General features: G+C 36.8%; 1 protein-coding gene across 4 annotated transcripts; it reads left to right on the top strand.

The window, feature by feature from the left end:
- The first annotated feature begins 544 nt into the window (after positions 1-544).
- Positions 545-14,501, top strand: LOC18431500 (alpha-galactosidase). 4 transcript variants are annotated; one of them, XM_011624008.3, is made up of 13 exons: positions 545-888; positions 1,033-1,091; positions 1,181-1,237; positions 1,433-1,571; positions 1,709-1,784; positions 1,951-2,009; positions 2,212-2,277; positions 2,595-2,678; positions 2,814-2,878; positions 12,440-12,522; positions 12,605-12,745; positions 13,118-13,258; positions 13,509-14,501. In XM_011624008.3, exons 1-13 carry the CDS (start codon positions 743-745, stop codon positions 13,653-13,655), a joined length of 1,263 nt encoding a protein of 420 aa, XP_011622310.2. In that variant the 5' UTR covers positions 545-742; the 3' UTR covers positions 13,656-14,501. The 4 variants fall into 4 exon arrangements, 2 of the variants coding, with proteins under 2 accessions (XP_011622310.2, XP_020521248.2); XR_016050665.1 differs by having other exon boundaries at positions 546-888; positions 12,436-12,522; positions 13,118-13,240; XR_016050664.1 differs by having other exon boundaries at positions 546-888; positions 12,436-12,522.
- The last annotated feature ends 1,958 nt before the right edge of the window (positions 14,502-16,459 follow it).

Here is a 16,459-nt window from a genome sequence, read left to right as displayed (position 1 = left end):
TTCATAGATAAATTTTTTTTTTTTCAAGGAAAGAGTTTATACGAGGTTGCATCCTTAAAATGTAGAATTTAAGATGCACTTTAAAAATATATTAGAAAAAATTGTTTTAATATTGAAAAACCTTTTTATCTTTCATCTTGAGATGTATGAATATGAAAAAGAAAAAGATTTTCAGTTTAATTTTCAATTGTCAATTTTCAAGATTTTTATATATTTATAAATCTGGATTTTTACCATATTTGGAGTTTAAAATTTTATAATTAGAGATAAAAATAGATTTAAGATAATCTTTAAAAAAATTTACACCAAAATTACATGTTATGATAAAATTTGGACGTGCGCTTTAATTGGATTGTTCAAATTTAAACCTTATAGAAACCACATCCTTTTTTAAAAGAAAAAAATTTAAAATTTGAGTTTTGTGACACTTAGATCTAACCCTTCAAATATTAGGTCTTTATTCAATCTTGATGTGATTCTAGTATACAGATAGTTTACATCCCCAAATTTTGAGATAAAAAATATATTATGAATGTGTTTTGCCTGAGGGAGTAAATGTACAGTAAACTCCCGAGCGAGTTGGAAGTCTTTCGGGAATAATGAATGTCAAGAAACGAAGCCAGAGTCTCTAATGGCCAACCGCCTTTGCGGCAGCACTTGAGAATAATCGGCATATAAATCACACATTCTCTCTCTAAACTCCATAAAAATCACAGCGTCTCTCTCTCTCCTGATTGTGGAAATGGAGAGAAGGGTGATTGGGTTTTTGGTAGTGTTACTACAGTTGGTCTCTTGCGTTGGAGCACTCTCAGGGAATGCGAGCAACAGTGGCAGTCTCTATGCTGCATTCCTGCTCACTAATGGTATCGGGCGCACCCCTCCAATGGGGTGGGTAATCTCTCACTGCATCATTCTCAGAGAGAGAGAGAGAGAGAGAGAGAGAGAGAGAGAGAGAGAGAGAGAGAGAGAGAGAGAGAGAGAGGAGCAATGCTCATCTCTGTGTTCTTAGCTGTGCCCTGAAACTGCTTGCAGGTGGAACAGTTGGAACCATTTTCATTGTAGGATCGACGAATGGACCATCAAGAAAACGGGTAATCAATCGTTTTTATTTACTTCATTTTATATTCTTCTTTTTGTGGTTTTACGGATTCAGCCCTTCTCTTTGCAAATTGTCTTGCAGCGGATGCTCTGGTTTCCACAGGTCTGGCGGCCCTCGGCTATAAATATGTGAACATTGGTCTCTCTCTCTTCTTTTTCTTCTGATTCAGTCCTATAAATATGAATTTTCTCTTCTCTGACTCTTCTAACAATGGGTTATTTTATTGCTTTCCTCAAGGACATTGCAACATTTTTCATAGACCTTTTTAGTCTTTTCAAACGATAACGATTGTTTCCTAGCTTCTATTTAAAAAATTGACTGAAATATGAGCAGATGATTGTTGGGGTGAGGCAAATAGAGATTCAAGGGGCAACCTTGTAGCCCGAAAGTCCACTTTCCCTTCAGGAATCAAGGCTCTTGCAGATTATGTCCATAGCAAAGGCATGAAACTTGGGATCTATTCCGATGCGGGGTAAGCCCACTTATCTATGAATCTTTTCTTTCTCTCATTTTTAGTTCGTATGTTTCTCTCGCTATCCCTATTCCTAAGAATCCCTTTCTCACAACTGCTGTTCAGTTAATGTGTTTCTTTCTCTACCCATTTTTCAGTTATAGAACTTGCAGCAAGACAATGCCTGGTTCCCTCGGTCATGAGGAGCAAGATGCGAGGACGTTTGCCTCATGGGTAATTTTGCTGCATTTGTTGTTTTCCGATAAATTGATTATGTTTTATGGATCCAATAAGTTGGGCTGTTAATTTTTACATTGTGAATTTAGATTTTGGTTTTCTTTCTTCTATCCTTATAGCTTCTTGTCATTTACTTCATAAAGCAATTTACACAATTTTACAGGGTGTTGACTACTTAAAGTATGATAATTGTTACCATGATGGTTCCAGTCCTCAAAACAGGTAACAGTTTTCCGCTTGGTTCTATTCGTTCTGTTCCCTAGACTCTGGCATCAATGTAGTTCATCCCCGTTTATCTAGGCCATCGTCTTCTAAATATTATCTCTTGAGTATCCTGTGTCCTCAACTTTTTACCCCAGGTCCACTTATTGAATTTACATTTCCTCTCTTGTTTATTGTTTTTTGTCAATCTTGATTTTTGCAGATTTGCCAGGATGAGCTATGCACTAAGGAAGGCTGGTCGTCCTATCCTGTACTCTATCTGTGAGTGGTAAGCATTGTATTCTGCACTTCCCTTTGTTTTGACCAACCATGACATATGTATGTTCTTTGCAATTCTCCATCGCACAAAGAATTGGTGCCACTGTACCTGTTTGTCTGCATTTGATAACACGTGTTCCTTTTTGGAAAATCAAATCCAATTCTTAGTAATAACCTTACGAGAGTTGCTTTTTACGTAGCTCGTTGAGTCAAACTCTAAGCAATAGCTACGCACACGTCTTGTTCATTTTGTTTCTTCTAAGTTTCATGATTCTACTCTGACCCATTTGATCCGATCTTTTGAATGAAATGTTGTTCTTACTGAAGGGGGGAGCAGAATCCGGCAACGTGGGCTGGTACGTTAGGAAATTCTTGGCGAACTGGTGGAGATATTCAAGACAAATGGGAGAGGTATAAATGCTCTACAAGCTGTTCTCTCCTGCTTTTGGTTTTCACAAACTGTTGCATCTATTTATACTCATTTAAAGCTTAGAACATGCCTTGACTAATTAAATTGGCTTTTATTTTTTTGTTCTATTTTTCTAGTATGACTTCAGCTGCGGATCAGAATGATGCTTGGGGAAGGTTTGCAGGGCCTGGAAGATGGAATGGTATGTCATGGGTGAAACATAATTTGTTGTTTGAGTTGGTTCCTCTCCCATTTTACTTGAATGCTCAAATGATTACAGATTTTTGCATCTATACTTAATGACTGTATTACCCTTTCTGCTGTAGGTACAGTATCTTTCCTTTTCCTCTAGACTATTTTATGTACATTTCATGCGTTTGTGTAACAATAGAAGATATTAGAAGACTAAAATGCCCTCGTTTTAACTGTAACCTTCTCCTTTTCAAATTGTTGTTATATGTCCAATAGTGATTGTCCACCAGAAACTAATGCCTATTTGTTGTCAGTGCTATCAAGAACAAAATGACAATCTGCTTATGCGTAGCTAATCACACTTGATATTTTGTTTGTGTTATTGTTCCCTTAGCCACTACAGTACAGGTATGGCAATAAACCAATCAAATTACCTAACTTCAATTTCAGAAAGATATATGTAGAGTTATAATCAACAAGAATGCCTTAATCTTTCAAAACATCTGGGGCCCTCAAATATTAGGATGTATTTATGTCACTGAAAAGACTAGTAATGTAAGTATTGCTATTGTCAAACAACTGACGCTTCCCCCACTTGCAGCATGCAATGAAGAAGTTTAATGTGTACTCATATGTTTATGCCTGAGCGCGGCATCATACCCTGCCTCAAGTTCCCTAACTTGGAAGCACCTGGGAGTGCTTCTGAAGGAACACCCATTTGTCCATATCTATATATAGTACGTATGTTTATAGAATATGGGAAAATTGTAAAATATATATTTCATCCTTTAATATTCTATACATATACACAACTGAAATCCATTGTAAGATAGTAGCTCACTGATATTATGGTGGCAATGCGATGAGACACATCAATATAGTTAAATAATCAATAGATATTTATTAGTAGATAGATAATTATAAGTGGTACATTCTTACTCCTTAGATGCCTGTCTGTTAGGGTCCAAGATAAGATGAAACGGGTTCATGCACTATCAGTTTATCACTTTATCTCCTCCTCTTAACTACCCCAGCCAAAGCAGAATGTTAATGCTCCCATGCTTGAGCTTCAAAATGTTATTAATTCTAGTTGTCTCTGCTTTTCATAGGTTTTGGCTTCTTTAAAAATGAACTGTTTATGGATTGAGATGAACAGAGTCAGAGTCCTACTATAGTAGGCTTTTGAAATCCCAGAACCTCTGGGATTTCAAATGAATCATGAGATTGTAATCATGGTATACCGGAATGGGCTCCCATGACCAATGGTGCTGTATTGTTGCGATCCTTCATGTTGAGGAACACAATTTTAAGCAATGGAGAATCATGCTCCTCCAAGGTCTTGGTTCAGAAGCACCGGATCAAGGTCCGATAGCCGATTGCCTACTGTCTCCAGTCTTCCCATAACTATGTCTCTGGTTTTGAAGCAATTTATTTGCTAAGGCAATATAAAGGAATACAACAACTGAGCTCTATCACATATGCTAGTAACATATGCGGATCCAAGTAACAATTTTAAGTGATGGCAAGTTGTGTTCCCCCAAGGTCTTGGTTTAGAATCACCGGATCAAGGTCCTGTAGCAGGATTCCCTACTGTCTCAAGGCTCCCCATAACTATGTCTCTGGTTTTGAAGCAATGTATTTGCTAAAAAAATGTAGAGGGATACAACGACTGAGCTGTCTCACAAATGCTAGTAACAGATGCGGATCCAAGTAAAGGTCCATGTTGAACATACTTAGGTTTCCATCTATTGGAATTGATTGACTGAAGAAATCATTCTATCAATATCCATGCCTCATGCATTTCCAACAGTCTCTAGTATTGTTAATCCACTTACAAGTTTACAAATACAAACATTTTTATTGGTGCAGAGTGTGGGTTCCATTTGAGAATTCTCCCTGAAGCTTGAATCACTTCACAAAGTTCTTGTTGCTAGCTTGTTTCACTTCTTTAATTTCAAAGAATGACCATTTTACAGGTTCAAGTAAAAACCTCTAATGTTTGACTCTTGAAATTTTCTTAGAAAGGCAAGAGGAAGGTGGATAGTCCTCATCGGGATGAGCACCATGTTATCAAGATTTTAAGGATGCACTAAAACATTAAAAAATACATTAAATGTCCAGAAGTGCTTAACCAGCAAATAGTCGTAGGACCCAAGAGAGAGAAGAAAGGGGCAATAATGTAGTGAGGGGAATTATTTGGGTTTTATTTTTTTATTTCAATTGTTATTTCTTTATTTCATTAGGGGCAAGTTCAATCATCCATATTCAAGTTAAAAATGGATGGCTATGATTAAATAGGATGGATGGCTAGGATTTTATAGGAGCTTTTTAGGGTCATGAGTTATTTAAGTACTTGTTATTGAAGGGTCTAGGGAGTTCAATTGTTATATTTCTGCAGAGAAATTTTGGTGAATAAAACTTTGGGAGGTGGATTCCTCTTAGTTTTGTGATTTTCTCTTTCATTCTCTACTCTTGTTCTCTTTAAGGATTGTTATCTATTGGAGCTCTCTACGAATTAAGATGCTGAAATTTGCATCAATTGGTATTAGAGTGAGTTCCAATGGCTTCAAAATAGACACCCCTCGAAGGATTAAATTTGTTGACTCAAGTAGTTCAAGCCCTAAAGGAGAGATTAAACAAACTCATGGCCTTAGCTGAGAGAGGTGATGAGCTCACATAACAGGTCGGTCAGAATCTGGAGACCGGTATTGGAACTCAAGGTAACAGAGCTGAAAGAGGTATGCATTTCGTTAACCAACCACGGGCAGCTTCAGTTAATGAGGAATTCATTGAATGAATTCTTCGGTTGTTGGAAAGAAAGAAAGAACCTGGATTCAAAATTGAAATTCCAGAGTTCTATGGTCAATTTCTTGTGGATGATTTTCTTGATTGGCTAAGTAAGTAGGGAAGGTATTTGAGTATAAAGATATAGTAGATCACAAAATGTTTTGGCCATGCTTTCGTTTGGTGGGATAATTAGCAAGATCATCTCTGACAAGGCAAGGAAAAAATTAATTCATGAGAGAAGATGAAGACGAAGCTGCCTCGAAAGTTCTTACTAGAAAATTATGCCCGAACTTTGTGGCAAAGTTGTCGAAACCTCAAGCAAGGAGAAAATTCGGTGAGTGAATATACTGAGGAGTTTTTTATTTTGACATCTAGGGAAAATTTATAAGAGTATGACGATAAAAAAATGTCGTTACTTGAGTGGGCTAAATCATGACATTAAGAATGAATTAGCATTCAAACATGTTTAAGATGTTGTTGCCTACACTTTGGCCCTCAAGGCAGAGGAAATAGTATCTTGGCCTTGGGAGGAAGAATTTAGTCACAAGAGGCTCTACTTCAATATAGGGACAACAAGCTTTAACCTTTAGAAAACCACCAATGGGGTGTGGGAACCAAACCACTCAATGTTTCTCAACTAGGCCAAACCCTAACATGGGTGGAGGTGGTGTTGGGAGAGATGGGGGAGCACCTAAATCTCCTCATTAAGATACTCAAATTGTATGTTTCAAGTTCCAATAGCCTGAGCATAGGGAATACAATTGCCCTTCATGTCAACCCCATGTCAAAGTTAACTTGGCATAAGAAAATTATAAAGTAGAAGCCGATGAAGGATACACCTATGAGGGCTAAGGTGATATTGGGACGAGCTAATCTTATGAAGGGATTGAACCTTTCAAAGGTGAGATTGACGATTTGTATGGAGATGAAGGAGGTGAAGTCTTAGTTGTTCCGCGAACCATGCTATCAACCCCAAGACCTTGTGATGAAGAGAAGTGGCTACAACACAACATTTTTCGAACAACTTGCACATCGGGAGACAAGTTGTGCACAACGCTAATTGATGGTGGGAGCAGTGAAAATATTGTATCTAGAGAGATGGTGGATAAACTTCAATTGAAGGAGCATGAGCACCCACACCCATATCAAATCTAGTGGTTCAAGAATGTGGGTAAGGTACTAGTTCTTACTTAATGTTTAGTCTCTTTTTCTGTTGGTGCTAATTTTAATGATGCAGTGTGATCCGATGTAGCATCTACGGATGCCTGTCACATATTACTTGGTAGGTCATAGCTTTATGATTGTGATATAGTGCATGAAACTAGACCAACCACTTATTCTTTTGTCAAGGATGGCACTAACATCACACTCCACGGTATGAAACAACTTCTTACACCCAAATCCACTAAAGTGGTGGGTTCAAAGTTGCTTAATGTGAAAAAATTAAAAGGGAGTAGCAAGAATGGATGTGATTTATGTGTTTCTTGCAAAAGAAAATTTTGCAACTACTACAATTCCTAAGTCTCTTGAGCCTCTACTTGAGAAGTATATAAAGACTTGATGTTAGAAGAATTGCTTGATGGTCTTCCTTTCAACATCACATTGACTTGGTGTCTTGTTCTAACCTACCAAATTTGGCCCATTATAGAATTGATGAAACATGAGGAGTTGTACAGACAAGTTTTTGATTTACTTAAGAAGGGATTGATTAGAGAAAGTATGTCACCATATGTTGTCCCTGCATTACTAACTCCCAAAAAGGATGGGTCATGAAGGATGTGCGTGAATAGCGAACGATTAACAAAATTGCAATCAAGTACTGATTTCCCATACCCATGCTTGGTAATATGTTAGATATGCTTCTTGGGCCAAAGTTTTCTCAAAGATTGACTTCAGGAGCGGGTACCATCAAATTTGGATTCATCCTGGGATGAATGGAATACTGCATTCGAAACTCAAGATGGACTCTATGAGTGGCTTGTGATTCCATTCGGGTTTTCTAATGCACCAAGCACCTTCATCAGCCTAATGACTTAAGTACTTCGTTATTTTATTGGTAAATTTGTTGTGGTTTACTTTGATGATATCTTGGTTTTAGTGTTAACCCACCGAATCATCTAAATCACTTGGAACAAGTTCTTGATGTGCTAAGGAAGGAATCACTTTTTGTGAATTTGAAAAAATGCTCAATTTATGACGGACAATGTCGTCTTTCTAGGGTATGTTGTTTCATATGAGGAAATCAAGGTCATCAAGAAAAGGTGAAGGCCATAACTGAGTCACTGGTGCCAAAGTTACTCACTGAGTTGCGTTCTTTTCACGGCCTAGTGACCTTTTATCATCGCTTTATTAACAAATTCTGCACTCTTATAGCACCAATGACCGACTGTGTGAGGGCTGGAAATTTTTCATGGAGTCCTGCTGCTGAGAAGAGCTTCATTCTAATTAAACTAAAGATGATGCAAGTACCAGTACTCGCATTACCAGATTTTGCTAAGGTGTTTGAGGTTGAAACTGATACATCAAATATTGACATAGGGGCAGTTCTAAGTCAAGACTGGCGACCATTGGCTTTCTTTAGTGAGAAGTTGAATGAAGCACGTGAAAAGTTTTTTGTTTATGACCTTGAAGTTTATGAAGTGGTGCAAGACTTGCACTATTGGAGGCACTACTAGATCCATAGGGAGTTTAGTCTATACTCGGATCATGAAGCTCTCAGGTATTTGAATTCCTAGAAGAAGTTGAATGCAAGGCATGCTAAATGGATGGCTTCCCTTTCAGAATATACCTTCCTATTAAAGCACAAGGCTAGAACCCAAAATAAGGTAGCTGATGGTTTAAGTAGAAGAGTAGCGTTGTTTGGAACTTTGTCTATGGAAGTTGATGCATCCTTGAATCTAAAAAAGTTCTTGAAGGTTCCACAAAATCCTAGAACCAAATTAAGTCATTATCCTAGGAAGTTTCCTAGAAACTTCTCTAGAAATATCTAGCAATAAACTATTGTTTAAGGAAGTATCTAGGAACCTTTTCTAGAAACTTATCTAGAAATATCTAATCATAAACTATTTTTTAAGGAAGTATCTAGGAACCTTCTCTACAAATATCTAGCAATAAATTCTTGTTTAAGGAAGTATCTAGGAACCTGCTCTAGAAATATCTAGCCATAAATTATTGTCTAAGGAAGTATCTAGGAACCTTCTATAAATTTTTTTTATAAATCTCTAGTTTCTAGAATCATCTTCTTTAGCCTATAAATATCCCCAAAGGGGTCCATTTCCAACAATAAAGAATTGAGAGTCGCCTTTGAGCTTTCTTTAAGAGTGAGTGAGTCCTCTCCAAGTGGTGAATGATTCCCATGTGAGGTGGAGTGATTCCCTCATAGCTTTTTTTCTTTCTTGTAAAACAGTTGTATTACATCTTTTATTGAAATAAAGAGTGAAGTTTCATTGTATTTTGCCCTATTTCTCAGGCTTTATTTCAATGAAACTTCACTCTTTATTACAATGAAACTTCGCTCTTTATTGAGAGTTGCCTTTGAGCTTCTTTAGGACTGAAAAATAGGACACAATACAATGAAACTTCACTCTTTATTTCAATAAAATATGTAATACAACTGTTTTACAAGAAAGAAAGAAGCTATGAGGGAATCACTCCACCTCACGTGGGAATCACTCACCACTTGGTGAGGAATCACGCACTCTCAAAGAAAGCTCAAAGGCATCTCTCAATTCTTCGTTGATGAAAATGGACCCCTTTGGGGGTTATTTATAGGCTAAGGAAGATGTTTCTAGAGATTTATCAAGAAATTTATAGAGAAGATTCCGAGATACTTCCTTAGACAATAGTTTATGGCTAGATATTTCTAGAGAAGGTTCCTAGATACTTCCTTAAACAATAGTTTATTGCTAGATATTTGTAGAGAAGGCTCCTAGATACTTCTTAAGACAATAGTTTATGGCTAGATATTTCTAGAGAAGTTTCTAGAGAAGGTTCCTAGATACTTCCTTAAACAATAGTTTATTGCTAGATATTTCTAGAGAAGTTTCTAGGAAATTTCCTAGGATAATGACTTAATTTGGTTCTAGGTTTTTGTGGAACCTTCAAGATCCTCTTTAGATTTAGGGATGCATCAGTTACCCCCCTTTCAAAAGAACTCGTCCTTCAGTTATCAACCATGGACCTCCATATTTCCAAATTAGTCTCTTTTAATTGCTCCTCTATTAGCACGCGTCCTCAGATTCAAGTTTGACTGCTTTTTCTATTGATGAGGGAGTGTAAGATGTAAATTGGTAACTATGTATGGACATATGGAGTATGGAGTAGGAGAATGTATGTGGAGTTGTGGGCTGTGGACATTTGATATGCGCTAACTCCTATGTTTTGTTTCTTTCCTTTTCTTGATGATGAATCAATATCTTTTCTCGATGATGTGTGTGGAGTTTGGATTATAGTATGGACTATGGAGTATCGTCTAATACTCTAATGTCTAATGGTTTGAAGTTTGAACTTTGATTTTTGAATTTGAAATGTAGGGAATTATGGACTAATGAACTATGGATGGACTATATATTATCTATTATTAATGTATTATATGTCTCATTATGTATTGTTTAATTCTTTACAAAAAATTTGACCCTAAAACTGTTAGATAATTAGATATCCCATGCTTTTTATTCTACTGGGCTGCTCAGGTTTTGGGCGGCTGCTTAGACACTGGGCGGCCTGCGCCCCTCCAGGCCTCCTAGGCGCCGCACGACGTTTTTTGGAACACTGGCTGGTGCAACAGTTTGCGAGCATCATTCATGGCAAAGACGGTGATCTTTTTGTCAAAGAAAATGTTGATCTGTTCTTCACATGATAAAGAAACTAATATATGACCTAGACTTGGGGAATCTCACTCTAGGGTTTTCAATTTGAAGGACATTCTTGATTTTGACGCAGTTCGATTGGGATCTGCTACCAATATTCGATACATACTTCGATGAAGAACAAAAACTTGTAGGAGATCCAATCTATGATGATGATTAAGATTTCATGGTTAAATTGATTTTTGATGAAGATAAAGATGGACTTTAAGGAGAATCAATAGCTGAAGTTATTGCTTCAGTCATCGAATCTAGCGCTCGTCTGGAAGATGCACCTGAGGTATGTTCTAGGGGTGAGCTTGGGCAATTTTTGAAAGGTTTATGATTGAACTGATGCAATTTCAACAAGTTCATATAGCTGAATAGACTCTATCGACATGCGATGATCCTTTTATCAAGGGTTCCTCAAAAAGCAATGTATCGAGACTCGGCCGAGGCCAATCGAACTCAACCGAGTTGCTCGAGGGCGAGTTTCACTTGATTAGGCTTTACCGATTTATAAATAGTAAATATATATTATTATGTCTACTATGTCATAAAAGCTTGAAAGGCCTTTTGGGTAGCGTAAACGCATGCTTGTCAATAGGGTTGGGGTTCGAATCCCCCAGGTAATGCTGCCCTACTCCTATTTTTTAAGATTCAAGAATAGGAGCTTGAACTAGGAAAAAAAAAAAAAAAAGCGCCTCCGAGAATCAAACTCAAGACCTCATACAAAAATGCATCTTGACATAGGGCGGCCTAACCAGCATGCCATTTGCTATTTGCTTAAGAAAGCTGGGCGCTATATTATATATACCATGTTTTTTTCTTTATTTTCTTAAAAACAAATTGAGCTTGACTCAGGTGAGTTACTCGGACTTGCCCAAGTAACTCGCCTAGGCCAAGGCCGGGTCGATTTTTTGAACATTGCTCTAAAGTGTTTGTAGAGATATCATTTGATTGCAAGGACTTAGTTTCAATTCATAATCTGTGTTTTGATTAGTGCAATAACAAGTCCCAAGATCATGTTTACAGTATTCAAGTTGAAAAAGGTTGCGAGACTAATGCAAATCTCTTCTTAACACACTTCAAACCTCAATGATGAGTTTTCTCTAACTAGGGGAGAATGAGGAGGACAAATTATTCGTATTTTTAATATTTGTTTAATTTCAAAAGTTGTATATTTTAATATAGTTATACAGTTATTTTTTAAGGTTTTAAAGTTTTTTAGGGTTTTAAAGTTGTTTAGGACATCTAGGTTTTTTTTTAACTTTTGTTTACTATTCATGGGTGCTATTGATAGATACTCTTCATGGGTACTGTTCATGGGTCGTTGTTCATAGGGGTAAAATTGTTATTACAAATTGTGTTTAAGTCTGGACTTTTTGGGTCACCTTGAACATTAAATATTTTTATTTAAGTGGTGCATGGAGCCTAGATGGGTCATTCTATGTGAGTTTTAGAAATTGAAAGAAAGAAAAGCTTAGACTTTTGAGACCCGAGTTGAGTTAGGGAAGAAAGCCTAGGTTCCTTCAGATTGTGCCTTTTTTTGGCTTGTCGCTTGCTGATTTTTTTGCTTTCTCAAACTTCCTGCATCATGTTTTGAGACATATAGATCAAATGCCATGCTTCCCGAAATTTGTGTAAGACGAGAAATTTCATAGATGTAAAGTTTGTTAATAAGAAGTGGTAACTATTGAGTTGTTGAACTTGGGTGAACCTATCCATGCTAGTGCGTTGGATTCTTTGGGCTGTTTGTGAAGTACTTGGAGTGCGCAATATCACTGTCTTTGAGGTTGCAATTTGTCTTGGATAGGTCGAATGCATAATGAGTAATTACATAATATCCTTATCTTACTCTGTGCTTTTATGAACCTCTCCATGCATTTTGCTAATCACATGAGGAACCTAAGGACCTTTGCATGTCATGATGAAGGTAGATCCAGATATGTTGGAAGTGGGCAATGGAGGGATGAGCATTGAGGAATATCGTTCACATTTCAGTATATGGGCCATAATGAAGGTGCACTATAAGCTATATTTTTTGTTTTTCTTGTTTTCCCTTTTAAAATTGTTCACTTATGGATACATTCCATATGATTCAGGCTCCTCTCTTAATTGGTTGCGACATCAAATCTGCAAGCAGAGCGATGCTTCGAATCCTTGGAAACAAAGAGGTGATCGATGTCAACCAGGACCCTCTAGGAATCCAAGGGCGTAAAATCAGATCACGAGCTGACCAGGAGGTAACCTCTATGATCTATACTGAAAATGCTTCAATGAGCCAATATTGGATTTGAAGGAAGTTGAAGACGTGCTGTTCAATGGATGGAAGGAATAGTGTTATGAGAATAAGAGCCTCAACTAAAGCTTAAGGATAGTTCTCAAAGAATATTTACATTAGAATAACCTCTCAAGAGAGGACAAATTTTTTTGGGAATATTTATCCCTTGGATTGGTGAATGTTGGTTTTGAACCCAAGATCGTAATACTGCAAAGTGCAAACTCTATGCCCTAACCACTTGTCCAATAGGCCAAAGATTGATCTTTGTGGAACTTTCTTGATTTTTTACTTTGCTTTCCCTTTCATGTGGTTTTCAAGTTTTACTCTTATGCAGGTCTGGGCTGTGCCGCTCTCTGGGAGGAGAATAGGCATGGTTCTGTGGAACAGGAGTTGGTCTCGAGCCCCATTCACTGTCAGTTGGAGGGAGCTTGGATTGGCACCATCTGCCCCTATGCTTGTAAGGGACTTGTGGTTGGTAAGCCTTTTTTTATTCTCCCCTATTTTTGTTTTTTAAATGTTAATTTGGGACCTCGGTAGGAGTGAAACTCTAGACATCATGTCTTGCACCCTGTCACCTTGACCACCCCTTGCTGGCTTTCTATCTACTTTTTCTCCTTTTTTAAATAATTTTCTATCCAATGTATCTCTCAATGGAAGGGTGTTCAAGAGACATGCAGTTTCATTAGGCTTTAGTTACTTATTTAAATGTAATTCTTTTCATGCAGCACAAATTTGTCTCGACGAGACAACGTTACCGGTTGACTGCAATTGTGAGTCCTCATGCTTGTAAGATGTATGTAGTCTCTGCACAAACCCAATCACTCCTTGAAACGAATGGAAGCCAGTGGTCTATGCCTGCATTTCTTCCTTGAGTTCCGTGAGTTCTTTAAGGGGATTGCTCAAATTAAGGCTTTCTACATGTTCGAAGATCATCCATACAAAAGAAAAGAAATGAAAGATTCTGGAGGAATTTGAGGGCTAGCCTCCACATCCTCGACCATTTTTAATGAATTTTTGATCTAGAATAAAGAAATAAAAAGAAGAGAAGGTATCTATCTGGGGGCGTCTGTTGAGTAACGGCAACATGTCCGCTTCCATGCTCAACAAAAAACTTGAATTTTTAAATTCATCCAAAATTTATGTCATTTGGAGTATGTGGAGGTCTTTGTCCATGATTCCAATATATAACATTTTAGATCAGGAAGTAGTATGTTGTAATTGGAGGGTCCATATTAAAAATGTGAACTACTTTTGCACATTCAAGTGTCTTCCGTTACTGATTATTTGGGCATCAAGGTGCATGTACAAGCTGGACCAAGTCAAAGAGGTTCATGTACCATCCTGAAACAACTGCAGGGGTCTAGTTTCACAAGTTCAAGCGACAGCTCCTAGGCCTAGTTTGATAAGTTCTGAGTTGTTCATCAGTGTGAATTGGTTTCATCTTTTGGTGCTATGTATCTTTGTTTACCTTTGTCAAGCTTGCTGCCAAAGGATAGATGGTCATTCATTTGTAGTTGTGTGATGCTCTCCATGTGAAATTCTAAGGTGCCGAAGGTTCTTGTAATGGTTGAGAAGAAGATTTTGGATAACTGTAACATTTTCTTTTTAAAATGTAATTCTCTGAAATGTGAAGGCCATGCGATAACATATCGGTTGTCCCAGTGTTGCAGGTTATGCAGTGGTCATGTTTCAAAGTAACATTCATTGATTTCTTGGAACATCCTTTTGTTTGCATTGGAACTATTAGATGCATGTGCAGTTTCCGGGACATATATGCAGCTAGACACCCTAGATAATTTTCAGTACTTTTTTGAGGGGAATGATGAGTTGGGAAAATCTCCTGCCTATTCTGTGGGTGGAGTTTACACCCGTTGGATTCTTTCCATCTTTTAAATGAGTGGTACTTCGATAGCTACAACTTGAATCCCCATCCCAATCTCAAGGTTGGATAGGAAGCCTATTGTTGTGAACCTTTTCCTACATGAAAAATGGTAAGCAATTTTTGAAAGGGAGCATTTCCTTCTCTTTTGAAATCAATGGAGAAACACAGGGAAAGAGAACTAGTCTCAAATCAGAGCATCTTGTCTCAAATGCTGCTGGATCACCTCTCACAACAAGTTTGAAACTAAAAACATGCTCTCAAATGCGCTTTGATCACCTTCTGGGCTTTAGCATTAACATGGATTTTGAACCTTATGCCCAAGACCACTAAAATTCATCCAATGGGAATTCCTCAGGAATAACATAATAAATTAACAGCAAATGACCAGGGAAAAAAAAATCTAATAGCCCATGGAATTTCAGAGTTGTATTTCATCTCTTGGCATTGTCATGGAGTTTAGAACAAATATAGTTACTCCAAAGGATTACAAGTTCATCTCAAAGTCCAATTCATACCTGAAATCTTTAAAAAGTGGAGAACATGGTATTTTGTTTAAGCTGGATATGGAAAAGGTTTATGATAAAGTCGAGTTGTTGGAGGTTATGATTCATATGAGTTTTGGAGAGACATAGAGGAAGTGGATTTGGGGTTGTCTGCGCTAATTTTCTAGTGCTCATTAATAGGTCTCCTAGGGGTTTCATTAGGGCAACCAGAGGAATCAGGCATATTGATCCATTATACCCATTTTTATATACCTTGGTTGCATAGGCTTTTAGTTTAATGAACTCCAAGGTAGAGAGGATGGGTAGATTTGGTGGTTTTTTATATTAATGTTATATAAAGGTAATATTGAAATTAAGAACAATCTATGTGACTTATATTGAATCAAAATAAATGAAATTTAAAACTAAAATTTTATAATTCCATTGATAATTTAATATTTGACTTACAAAGTAATAAATAGTTAATTAAGATTCAAAGTTAACATTTGGTTAATAGGAATGAACTTATTAATTTGATTACCGAAGTGTCAATTGAATAAATGAAAATGTGAGTGATTTTTACACCTTTTACAAAAAAATAATTTTATTTATGAATAAAATTTATGGTTTAAATTTAAATTTATTTATTAATTGTGATATTACTCAATTATAAATTTTAATTTGTAGTTATAATATTAATCTCATTTATAAATTAGTTTTTAAAAAATTGATATTTTGAAATTTTTTATAAGAAATTTATATTTTTAAAAGAAATATTTAAAAGTAATATGAAAAATAAAATTGAGTTAATATAGATTTAATTACATTAGGGAACAAGCATGAGCAGCCATGGAAGCGTGCTTTGATTCATGGTTAATATTGTTGCCATGGATCCAAAGGAGAACAAGGATCCATGCCCACCAGATCCATTATTATCTTCTTACACTCTTGCAACTTATTCTACTGGTTTAAACTCTTCTTCATCTTCCTCAAATCCACTTGCTGCTACCATTCCCTCTTCCTCTAATTTTACTGAGTTCACTCCTTTATCTTCTGATATTCCAAATCGTGTTAGATCAACTGATGCGGGAGGTGACAAAGCTAGTAATGAGCAGCAGCTTCAATTTCTCTGTTTGGTGAACAAGGGGTTCAAAATGGCATAATTTCTTTCGATGATCTTGAGATGGTTCCACCACAAACTGTCGATCTCAAGCCAAATGCTGTCATATATATATATATATATATATATATATATATATATATATGAGTAGGTTACTTTCTGGGTAGAAGGCCTGATTGGAATTATATGAGA

This window comes from Amborella trichopoda, chromosome 2 (genome assembly GCF_054954075.1).
Source record: "Amborella trichopoda isolate Santa Cruz 75 chromosome 2, AtrichopodaSantaCruz75HAP2 v2.0, whole genome shotgun sequence".
NCBI classification, from domain to species: domain Eukaryota; kingdom Viridiplantae; phylum Streptophyta; class Magnoliopsida; order Amborellales; family Amborellaceae; genus Amborella; species Amborella trichopoda.
Note: the sequence above shows the minus strand (reverse complement) of the source record. Positions and strands in the feature narration are given on the sequence as shown.

Excerpts from the sequence above, each read along its gene's own strand:
- LOC18431500 (XM_011624008.3), top strand. The coding sequence starts at position 743 with ATGGAGAGAAGGGTGATTGGGTTTTTGGTAGTGTTACTACAGTTGGTC. Across the intron at positions 2,010-2,211 it reads GGTTCCAGTCCTCAAAACAG|ATTTGCCAGGATGAGCTATG; the intron begins GTAACAGTTTTC and ends TGATTTTTGCAG. Across the intron at positions 12,523-12,604 it reads GTATATGGGCCATAATGAAG|GCTCCTCTCTTAATTGGTTG; the intron begins GTGCACTATAAG and ends CATATGATTCAG.